The 12,611-nt window shown below is 39.2% G+C and overlaps 1 protein-coding gene across 1 annotated transcript in view; it reads right to left on the reverse strand.

Annotated features, from left to right (window-relative positions):
- The window catches only part of hsf4 (heat shock transcription factor 4), a 31,526-nt gene extending 21,859 nt beyond the window's left edge, over window positions 1–9,667 (reverse strand). The window contains 3 exon segments of the mRNA XM_069719406.1: window positions 7,485–7,612; window positions 7,793–7,901; window positions 9,542–9,667. Of these exon segments, the coding sequence (XP_069575507.1) occupies window positions 7,485–7,612; window positions 7,793–7,901; window positions 9,542–9,667 (363 nt within the window).
- Between the last annotated feature and the right edge of the window lie 2,944 nt (window positions 9,668–12,611).

A 12,611-nucleotide genomic window follows, 5' to 3' on the forward strand; every position in this document is an offset into this window, starting at 1 on the left:
AAATCCTTGAAAAAGTTGTTGTAAATCAACTTTGTGATTATTTCCAGAGGAACTGTCTGTTTGAAGATGTTCAGTCTTTAGAGTTCATCATAGCACAGAAACAGCTCTGGTGAAAGTTACTAATGACCTTTTATCAGCCTCAGATAATGGACTCGTCTCTGTACTTGTTCTTCTGGACCTCAGTGCTGCTTTTGATACAATTGATCATACAATCTTATTACAGAGATTAGAAGACGTTACGAGGATTAAAGGAACTGCATTAAACTGGTTCAAATCCTACTTATCAGATAGATTCCAGTTTGTCCATGTCAACAATGAGTCTTCCAGACAAACAAGAGTTAGTTATGGAGTTCCACAAGGCTCAGTGTTAGGCCCAATACTTTTTACTTTGTACATGCTTCCATTAGGAGATGTCATCAGGAAGCACTGCATCAACTTCCATTGTTATGCAGATGACACTCAGCTATATCTTTCTATAAAACCAGATGAAGCTAATCAGTTAGTAAAACTTGAAGCCTGTCTAAAAGACATAAAGGTCTGGATGACCAAGAACTCCCTGCTTCTAAATTCAGACAAAACAGAAGTTATTGTACTTGGTCCTAAACACCTCAGAAACTCTTTCTGTAATCTTTTAGTTACTCTAGATGACGTTGTCTTGGCCTCCAGCAAAACTGTGAGGAACCTTGGAGTCATCTTTGATGAGGATTTGTCCTTTAGACACCATATGAAGCAAATCTCCAGAACTGCCTTCTTTCATCTACGTAATATTAATAAAATCAGGAAAATCCTTCCTCAGCGTGACGCAGAAAAACTCATTCATGTCTTTGTTACTTCTAGACTAGATTATTGTAATTCCTTGTTGTTAGGATGTCCAAATTACTCATTAAAAACCTGCAGCTGATCCAAAATGCTGCAGCAAGAGTCCTGATGGGATTTAGAGATTATATTTCTCCTGTTTTAGCTTCTCTTCATTGACTTCCTGTTAAATCAAGAATAGAATTTTAAATTCTCTTGCTGACTTACAAAGTTCTTCATGACCAGGTTCCATCCTATCTTAGAGATTTTATAGAACCACATCATCCTGACAGATCGTATAGAACCACATCATCCTGACAGATTTTATTAGAACCACAACATCCTGACAGATCTTATAGAACCACATCATCCTGACAGAACGTATGGAACCACATCATCCTGACAGAACGTATCTTTTTCTCTCCCATAGTTTCTTATTATTATCTGTTGTCTCCATTCAGTTCCTTCGCTCGTGTAGTTTCTGTTCTTTCTTTTCCAGATGTCCCGTCATGGAGCGGCATGTCTCTGCTCTGTGATTGTCGGCGCTACCAACAGTTCATGTCTTGTATCTCTATGCCATAGGTCACTAACAGGCAGACCGCGGTCCGGGTCCGGACCCAGAAGCCGTCCCATACGGACCCGGACCTAGAGCCAAAACAGAAGTTTAGAATTTAAAACTTCACGGGGCACTTCTAATTTAACCGGCGCAGTTTTTGTAGTCTTTACGGTAGTGGTTTATTGGCTGAGGAAACGCACAAACCAATTGCATGCAAATTAAGCCATCCCGCGTGATACTACTCAGCCAATCAAGTCTGTGCATTCCAGGCGATAAACATTGTGACTCTACAGTGCAGACAGATGACAGTGAGAGGCAAGTTACACATGAAAAGACGGTAGAAAGGAAAAGAAAGATAGCGATACATGAAGCGAAAACAAAGGGAGAGAAACTGAGCTGGAGAAAGGGAGCGAAACAGATGACTGTCCCGGAGAAAGTTGAGAAAAAGACAAGTGAGACGGAGAAAGTTGAGAAAAAGAAGGAACAAATGGCGCTCTCCAAAAAAAGAAAAGTGGACAGCGAAAATAGAGCATTTAATCTGGAAAGGACAGACTCGTTTCTGTTCACTTCCCACTGGGAGCACTAAACCAGTGTGTCTCGTGTTCAGAAACCATGGCACTCATTAAGAGTGCCAATGTGAAACGCCATTATGAGACAAAACATAAAGGTTTTGAACAAACATACCCACTCAAATCTGAGGTGAGATCCCAGAACATAAGCAGTCTCAGAGCCCGATATGACCAGTCCACCAAGATCCTGAGCCACACATCCACCCAACAACACATCCACCCAACAACGTGCTCACGAGGGTTCCCTCAGAGCTGCTTAGATTTTGGGTCAACACAAAAAGCCATTTGCTGATGGAGGGGTTGTCAAAGAATGCATGAGTGCAGCAGCTGAAACACAACTTGAGGGAAAACAGAACAAGAGCTTTGTGATAAAATAAAGCAAATACCCACGTCAGCATCATCTGCCACAAAGAGAAGTGAAATATTAAGTCAGGGCGTGCTAACCCAGCTCGATGAAGCCATGCATGAGGCACCATGTGGAGGCTGAGCTGTGGACGAGTCCACTGACATGTGTGATGATGCTCAGCTGTTAGAGGATGTCAGGTTTTTCAACACAGACCAGAAAGCGTTGTGTGAAGACCTGTTAGGTGTCACTCCCCTTCAGACCAGGACAAGAGGAGAAGACATCTACCTGGCCATTAAGATGTTAACAAAGAGAGGAACAGAGCCGAAACAAGTGGTTTCAATAACTACAGATGGAGCCGCTGCTATGATGGAGAGAGAAAGGAGCTGGAGCAACACTGAAAGAGGACAATCCTGAGAATTCATTCATCAATCTGTCACATGAGCATGCTGAAGTGATGAATACAATGATGAAGATGATCCATTTTCTCAGGGCATCCTCTTCCTACCAGCATCGCATGCTCAGGCAATTCCTCAGAGAAGTTGATGCTAATGCTGATGATCTTTTGCTGCACAACAATGTGAGATGGCTCAGCAAAGGCAGGGTGTTAGCACGCTTTGGTCCATCAGGAGGGAAGCAGCATCTTCTTTGAAGAGCTAGGAAGGCAACACAGTTTTCTCTCTTTTTATAAAATGAGGAACAGATGGATAATGTGGCCTTTTTGGTTGATGTCACTTCACATCTGAATGAACTGAATTTGAGGACAATTCAATTTGTGAACTGATGACAGCTGTCTGCTCCTTTCAGAGGAAACTTGAGGTGTTGAAGGAAGACCTGCAGGGAGACTGTGGACACTTCCAGCAGTGCAGGGACAGGTTCAGGGACAGAGATGTCTTCTTTTGTTGACTTTATTGATAAGCTGATTGTAAACTTCAGCAACCGTTTTGACAGCTTCAGCTTTGGACAGCAGCTCACCATGTTCCTTCAGAACCCATTTCTCATCACAGATGTCAGCGGGTTCTCAAAGGAAGTCACACAGCACTTTAAATGGGTCAATGCTGGGCCTCTCCAGATGTAATTGGTTGATCTCCAAGCAGATGTGGGCCTGAAAGAGCAGTTTGTAAGCACTGACCCGTCCACTTTCTGGCTCCAAATGGTCCCTGAGACAGCTTTCCCAGGTCTGAGGAAAGAAGCCCTCAACATCTGGACCATGTTTGGCTCCACATATAACTGTGAGGCAGTGTTCTCCACAATGAACACAATCAAAACTAAATATGGATCCAGACTCACCAATGAGCTCCTCCACATGTGGATGAGAACGGCTCTGACTCCATTCAAGCCTACTAACCCGAATCCTAACCCAACCCAGCTTTAAAATCCTGGCAGGACAAGCTAGAGCTCAATTCTCTCACTGAGCAACACAGTGGAGCAGTGGGATATAAGAGGGGAAGAGAGTGATACTCTAAAACTGTTCAATTGTTAAGATGTGTTGAGATTTATTATCTGTAAAATTGGTTGAGACTTGAGTCAAAATGTGAAACAGAAAAGGGGAAATTCAAGCTTTTCCTCCCTTTATTTTATTTTTCTGAAGTTAAACACTTTATTTGAATGTGCACAATTTTCACATTTTATTTATTTTCTCTTATTTTGAAATGCAGCCCTACTTTTATTTAGTTAATGAGAGAACATTATACACATCTGCAGTCATACATATATGTTCAGTTCTGTTACATGACAATAAATATAAATAAATATTGTCAAAAAGTTTTTGAATTGTACTGAATTCATTTGATTTGACAGTCAGGTATTGATTACATACAGATGTTGATAAAACTACTAGGCTACTTAAATATATATCACACTAAATAGTTAGACATCATGATCTTCTGGACCTTAGCTTCAAGACATTTTCTCTAACTGGACCTCTTTAAATTTTAGTTGAATACCCCTGCTCTATGCTGTCCTTTTCTCTCTCTGCTCTCCCCTCATCCCTACCGGTCGAGGCAGATGCTCCGCCCACCTCTGATCCTGGTTCTGTTAACAGATGCTCCGCCCACCTCTGAGCCTGGTTCTGTTAACAGATGCTCCGCCCACCTTTGAGTCTGGTTCCGTTAACAGATGCTCCGCCCACTTCTGAGCCTGGTTCTGTTAACAGATGCTCTGCCCACCTCTGATCCTGGTTCTGTTAACAGATGCTCCGCCCACCTCTGAGTCTGGTTCTGTCGGAGGTTTCTTCCTGTTAAAGGGAGTTTTTCTTCCCTCTGTTGGAGGTTTTTCTCCCTTAAAGAGGAGTTTTTTCCCTCCTAGCTTATGTGGAAATTGTTGAATTGTTGGGTTTCTCTGTATAGTGCTGTAAAGTTCTGCTGTAAAGACTTTAATATGTTAAGTGCCATGAAATAAGCTGTGTTGTGATTTAGTGCTATATAAATAAAATTGAATTGAATTGAATTAATAAATAAACTGATGTGGTGTTAATAAATAAACTTATATGGTGTTAATAAATAAGCGGATGTTGTTAATAAATAAACTGATGTGGTTTTAATAAATTAATTGATGTTGTCAATAAATAAACTGATGTTGTGTGTTAATAAATAAACTGATGTGTGTTAATAAATAAACTGATGTGTTGTTAATAAATAAACTGATGCTGTGTTAATAAATAAACTGATGTTGCATGTTAATAAAATAACTGATGTTGCATGTTAATAAATAAACTGATGTTGTTTGTCAATAAATAAAACTAATATTTTGGTGTTAACAAATAAACTGATGTGGTGTTAATAAATAAACTGATGTGGTGTTAATAAATAAACTGATGTTGCATGTTAATAAATAAACTGATGTGGTTTTCATAAATAAACTGATGTTGTTTGTTAATAAATAAACTAATGTTTTGGTGTTAATAAATAAACTGATGTTGCATGTTAATAAATAAACTGATGTTGTTTGTTAATAAATAAACTAATGTTGTTTGTTTATAAATAAACTAATGTTTTGGTGTTAATAAATAAACTGATGTGGTATTAATAAATAAACTGATGTGTGTTAATAAATAAACTGATGTGTTGTTAATAAATAAACTGATGCTGTGTTAATAAATAAACTGATGTTGTTTGTTTATAAATAAACTAATGTTTTGGTGTTAATAAACAAACTGATGTGGTATTAATAAATAAACTGATGTTGTGTTAATAAATAAACTGATGTGTTGTTAATAAATAAACTGATGCTGTGTTAATAAATAAACTGATGTTGTTTGTTAATAAATAAACTAATGTTGTTTGTTTATAAATAAACTAATGTTTTGGTGTTAATAAATAAACTGATGTGGTATTAATAAATAAACTGATGTGTGTTAATAAATAAACTGATGTGTTGTTAATAAATAAACTGATGCTGTGTTAATAAATAAACTGATGTTGCATGTTAATAAATAAACTGATGTGGTTTTCATAAATAAACTGATGTTGTTTGTTAATAAATAAACTAATGTTGTTTGTTTATAAATAAACTAATGTTTTGGTGTTAATAAATAAACTGATGTGGTATTAATAAATAAACTGATGTGTGTTAATAAATAAACTGATGTTGCATGTTAATAAATAAATGAATGTTGTTTGTTTATAAATAAACTAATGTTTTGGTGTTAATAAATAAACTGATGTGGTATTAATAAATAAACTGATGTGTGTTAATAAATAAACTGATGTTGTTTGTTAATAAATAAACTAATGTTGTTTGTTTATAAATAAACTAATGTTTTGGTGTTAATAAATAAACTGATGTGGTATTAATAAATAAACTGATGTGTGTTAATAAATAAACTGATGTGTTGTTAATAAATAAACTGATGCTGTGTTAATAAATAAACTGATGTTGCATGTTAATAAAATAACTGATGTTGCATGTTAATAAATAAACTGATGTTGTTTGTCAATAAATAAAACTAATATTTTGGTGTTAACAAATAAACTGATGTGGTGTTAATAAATAAACTGATGTGGTGTTAATAAATAAACTGATGTGTGTTAATAAATAAACTGATGTTGCATGTTAATAAATAAACTGATGTGGTTTTCATAAATAAACTGATGTTGTTTGTTAATAAATAAACTAATGTTTTGGTGTTAATAAATAAACTGATGTTGCATGTTAATAAATAAACTGATGTTGTTTGTTAATAAATAAACTAATGTTGTTTGTTTATAAATAAACTAATGTTTTGGTGTTAATAAATAAACTGATGTGGTATTAATAAATAAACTGATGTTGTGTGTTAATAAATAAACTGATGTTGTGGTGTCAATAAATAAATGGATGTTGTGGTGTTAATAAATAAACTGATGTGTGTTGATAAACAAACTGATTTTGTGTTGTTAATAAATAAACTGATGTTTTGTGTTAATATCCAATTCAATAGACAAGAGTCAGCTTCATTTTTTATATGGTTCACTGAATCACAAAGTTGCACTCAAACTTTCCTGTTATCATTAACTGGACCGAAGCCACGAAAACAGCACTTGGTCGGCTGCGCTGCTTTTAGACCTGGTTTGAGTTGGTGGTAAAGCAAACGTGATTTCACCTCAACAATGACACCAAAATTGCTCTGCACGAGTGCATCTTTATTGACATGCCGTTCACCCATCTGGTCGCAGTCAGATTCATGTTGAACCACAAAAATAGCAACTCGATGCAAGCGCAGAAAAAAGCCTCTTGGATCTCTGCTTAGATTAGCTTTGTGCAGATACAAACATAATGACCTTAGTGTTGTTTGTGAATGTGTGATTTAGGACTACATCCCCGGTTTCCTCCAACAGTCCAAAGATATGCGTGTTGTCTGTGGGTGTGAATGTGAGTGTGGATGGTTTTCTGTTTTTCAGTGTTAGCTCTGCACTGGACTGGCGACCTATGCAGCATGTTGGCCCAATGTCAGCTGGCCCCGGCCTCCCTTTATAGATAATGGATGGGTGCATGCATGGATAAATATGCTTCCTGCATGTGCACTGAAAAACGAAATCTCGGCTAAAACATCCTAATCTTTACTGGCTTAGGAACTTCGTTATCCCGGGAAGGTTGATATCCTTAATGTGTGAAATAAAATAAATCCAGTGTGGGTTACAGTAGAGTTACATGAGCACTTCATCCAATTACAAACATGTCTATTCTATCTACATCCTAAGGAACTCAGTTTGTCTTTGAGATGTCTTCCCGTGCGTCGTACCTTCCTCTTGATGTGTTCCAGCATGTGCTCATGACCCTGGAGGAAGTACAGATGTTGGAACTCTGTGTCGTCTCTCTCAGGCTTCACCAGGCCACTCTGCTCGATGTTCACCACCTTACGGAAACCGTCTGTAAAACACACACACACACACACACACACACACACACACACACACACACACACACACACACACACACACACACACACACACACACACACACACACACACACACACACACACAAGAAGACATCATAAATTCTGTCGTTGGGAGAAGAGAGTGAAGGAGAGAAGAGGAGAATGTACTCACACATGTTGAGCTGTCGGACGAAGCTCGCCATGTTGTTGTGTTTAAAGTACTTTGGCAGAACTTCCTTGGCGAAGCGTCCCTGGTCAAACACATGAAAGCTCGTCCCAGTCTGAAACAGAAAACACACTCAGGAATGTGGAATTACAAACTGTTCAGTGACTGATGCATTGTGTTATGAACTCCTCAGAATCAGCCTGGATATCAACCCTATATATATATTCTGTTCAAAGGAGGATGAAATGAGCTTCCAAGTGCTCCAAAGATCGCAGAGCTGCTGCAGAAAACTGAGGAGACAGCAGCTGTTTATCTCAATCTGCCATCAGATTCAGTCTGTCTATTTAAAAAGCTTGTCAATTCATTCAATAAACATCATCACTTAATAGCACCAAAACAAATAAAATAATATACCTAATGCACATGATGAGCAATAATAATATGCATGTGAATATAAAAGGAAATGCTGGGCCTTTCCAACACTGTTTTGCAGATTACAGATTATTCTGCACGACCTGTTTGGAGACATTTTATGTTTATTTGAGTCTTTTCTGGATTTCTTAAACTTCCAGTTTCTCAGATGATGTGCAACATAACTGTTGTGAATACGTGTCATCACCTGTCACTGCAGCAGAGACGGATAAGGCATTTTAAATAAAGTTACTTGAATAATGACAGGAGCTTTGCGAGGAGTTAGTATATTTTCCCCACAGTGCAAATTCTTTTCAGTCAGCCAATCAAACGGACTCTTTCCGTCTGTCAGTGATGAGTCATGATCTCTCTCTCAGCCTTACTAAGCAGCTGCAGTAGCTCAGCTCTGCTGTGAAAACAGTTGTGGATCTGATGAATCTGATAACAACTGAGGCTGCTCTCACTACAGATATCATGGGACTGGACGGCATGTGTTTGTGTCCCTCTGACGGAGAACAGAGAAGCTGTGCAGGCTCGTCTGTGTGTCACACATCAATGATGCAGTTCACAACTCAAGAAAAATAAAGGAAACAAATTCAGTTCAAGATAAAGTTTCTGTTTTATCGTATCAACTATGCCATTCCAATTCTCTTCACATAAAAAACAACAACTTTGATGTAACTATCTTATTTTACCGTCGGCACTGAGTTTACCAACAATTTGTGTTACAATGAAAGTGAATTTTAAAATTAGCCACTTATCTTTGAATCAAACGTCAAAAATAAAGCACCAGATATCAAAAACAAAATGAGTTAATGAACCATTTTTAAACTGTATGAACCCTGAACAACAACAGTTTTAAAGTGGTGCTGTTAGAATATTTAATTAATGCACAGACTGCTCCAGATTGGATTAAAACAAGCAGTTAAATACAACAAGTTCAAAGGATCACTCCAGAGGAGGATTTCAGACCCTTTTTCAGACCACTTATCAAAAATAGAAAAATATGAAAATATAGTTGAGGCCCTGAGTCATATTTCAAGTGTCGATGAGCTGTTAGCACTTCCACCAAAAGGTAATTCTACTTCTAAACTGGGTTCTAAATGGGTTCATTAAATAACTGTTCCATGCCCAAAGACGTAAAATGATCCAATATTAAAAGAGAAGACTTGGGCATAGTTTGAAAAAATGAATAGAGATTTTTCCTCCTCTTTCTTCTTACGCCCCTCCTGATTTCTCTCGTGACCCTTTGAAAGGGACTCTATGCTGCACCGCAAATAAAACTCTCAGAATAACTACATTCACTACAGCATTGTGCACTGTGTGTTGGAAAGACAGACTCACAGCGCTCCAGCAGATCAGGTGATTGGTTTCGGGGTCCTCCACCAGCGTCCACAGCTTGGTGAGAAAGGCGGGAACGTTACTGGCGTAGCTGCCGTCTACACCAACGGCACCTGGAGACTCCTGCATGCTGACACCTGTCCACTGCCCAGACTTGCTACAGGAGACCAAATGTGTGTGTGTGTGTGTGTGTGTGTGTGTGTGTGTGTGTGTGTGTGTGTGTGTGTGTGTGTGTGTGTGTGTGTGTGTGTGTGTGTGTGTGTGTGTGTGTGTGTGTGTGTGTGTGTGTGTGTGTGTTTGGGTATGTGCGTGCAGGCCTGCAGACTAGTCCATGTTTGTCCACTTCTGTGATCTGTTACTGATAATCCCAAGTTTGTCTCAGCCTCTTTGATTCCATTTCAGTCGGTCCGATTATCTGTGTTCGTCCTCGATGTCCTCGTTTGTCACACTTTATCTATTCTTCTTTGGTTTTTCTTTGCAATTGTTTATCTTCTCTAGACTTTTTTGTTTAGTCGCTCTTCATGGCTCCTTCAGTCTCTTCCTCTCTTTGGCTCTCCACTCTCTGTCCTTGGTGCCACCACCAGTCATCCAACTGAATGTCATTGCAGAAGGTCCATGTCAGCACACACACACACACACACACACACACACACACACACACACACACACACACACACACACACACACACACACACACACACACACACACACACACACACAATTCAAGCCCACCCCCACAGCCCCTCACCCCTGGCCTCCCGCTGACAATCAAGAGACCGCCCAGTAAACAATACAGCATCCACACAAAAGCTTCAATAATAGACCAGTGCTCCACCATCAAAGGGCTCCTGGTCAAACTGTACAGCCCAAAGTTCAGAGTATTTCACGCAGAAAAGACACGATTTAACGTAAATGTGATGTTTTACTGTTCGTACTGACCTACTTTTTAAGAACCTGATACAGTTGCAAACAAACATGTTCTTGCGTGATGTTAAAGGTTGTGTGGGAAAATCCATTCTTGCACTTTTGATGACTAAATAAAATTGTATTTTGCCGCCACCATCAGGTCATGTTTTCCTCTTGTACGCCACAATTATCAACATCTAACATCTCGTACAATGTAGTAAAAACACTAATCTTAGTCCGGATGTTCCGGAGTGAAAATGCCTTAAATTAGATGTGTTGAACATTAAATTGATCATTTCATCGGATTTCTTTTATTTGTGACCTTTTTTCTCCATGCTAACACTGTATCTGTGTGCTTAAGCACTGGTTTCTCATGATGACAAGATATTTTAAGGTTTTGACCTTAATGAGACCAAACAGTAAAACTGCGGGATGTGAAACCAAAACAATAAGTCAACAGACCCTAAATGTTTTGTGGAGCTGAGTGGCAATGTGGAATCAGTCCTAATTTTCTGCCGGTTTGTCGCCATAAAAGAGCCCTTCTGACATACATCAGTAATCCTTGTGTCAGGATGGCCTCTGTAATGTGGAATTTGAATTCAATTCAATTTTATTTATAAAGCGCAATATCACAACACAGGTTATTTCATGGCACTTAACACATTAAAGTCCTTACAGCAGAACTTTACAATATTATATACAGAACCCAACAATCCCCACATTAGCTAGGAAGGAAAAACTTTGCTTTAAAGGGAAAAAAAAACTTCAGACAGAAACAGGCTCAGAGGTTTTAGTGAAAGGAGAGCAGCAGAGAGAAAAGAACAGCATAGAGATCCAAGACATTAATTTTTATGTCATGACCTATCTGGCAGTTCTTCTGAGGAGCAAAGAAGACCTCCATCCGTCCATCATTCATCAGACCGTCCATCCGTCATTCATCCGTCCGTCCGTCCGTCCGTCCGTCCATCCAGCAGTCCTCCAGCATGGCTTTCCAGCAGTCCTCCAGCAGTTCTCGCCCCAGCCGGGCTCTCCCCAGCCTGGCTTCCCAGCAGTCCTTGTCTCACCCATCCTCATCTTTCCATTCTCCCCTGCACAGTCCTTCTTTTCTCTCAGGGCAGCTTTTATACAGTTGACAAACAGTTGACAGTCACCCCCATTCCCTTTGTATCTGCTTTTGTGTGGTAATACAGCGTTGGTTGTAGGTCACAAGATAAGGACACCTGGGAGTCGTCAATTAGATGCGGAAAGAATCACTTGCAAATAAGACAGACAACAAAGGAAACTTTTCGGACAAGAGCCTTTCCAGAGCCACAATGCAAACAAGAGGAAGAAACAAATCCTTTTTCCCCATCATATCCCTCCTGTTTATACAAAGTATAACATAAAAAAGGAAAAAAACAAAAAACAAAAGAATCATCATGAGGAAAATCATATTAATCACAATTGTTGTTGTTGCATAAGGGGGTGGTGTTTCAGTCATCGCTCTCAGGCCGCAGGGTCCTATCCTCCTGAATGGATGCCATGTGATGCTGTCCGGAGCAATTTTAGCTGTACTGTCTGTCCACAGATATACCAAAAATAAGCTCACCAGAAACTAAACCGCCTGGGTGTTGTTAGTTTCTTCACTGGTGTGAGACAAGCACCCCTATCGGTATCACCTCCCTTTGTAGCCAGACTTCACCACAGGGGAATGCCGGCTTACTTAATCTGGTATGTCTGTGCGATGTGGTTCAGGCAAAGGTCTCATCCTTCTGCAATGGCTGAGGTGTATTCAGGCCCGTTCAGCAATCCGAAAAAGTTTTTTTTAGTAGTTTGCCACAGGGGAATGCCGGCTTAGTTTATTATAGATACCATCCCTCCTGTTGAGCCATGGTTTACCCCATGGCTCAAAAGGGCCACATATCTTTATAAACTTTTTTGGGAGTATCAGCTTACCTTCTACATGCTGTCGCTGTTAGTTTTCCCTTGATTCCGTGTTTCTTTTCCCATTTTTTCAAATATTTTATGTTATCCGCGCCTTTTGAGTGCATGCATTTTACGTCTCCCTCCAGAGGTATCTACTCGATCTTAATACAGCATGTCCCCATTTTTCTTTCTGTGAGCCAACCAGTTTGTATGGAGTTCACCTGAGCAACTGGTCTTTATACAGTGTACCGTTAGGCTTCGG

The sequence above is a fragment of the Brachyistius frenatus genome, unplaced genomic scaffold (assembly GCF_029030835.1).
Source record: "Brachyistius frenatus isolate BFR_SWC_R1_liver_20210118 unplaced genomic scaffold, ASM2903083v1 Contig_214, whole genome shotgun sequence".
NCBI lineage: Eukaryota > Metazoa > Chordata > Actinopteri > Embiotocidae > Brachyistius > Brachyistius frenatus.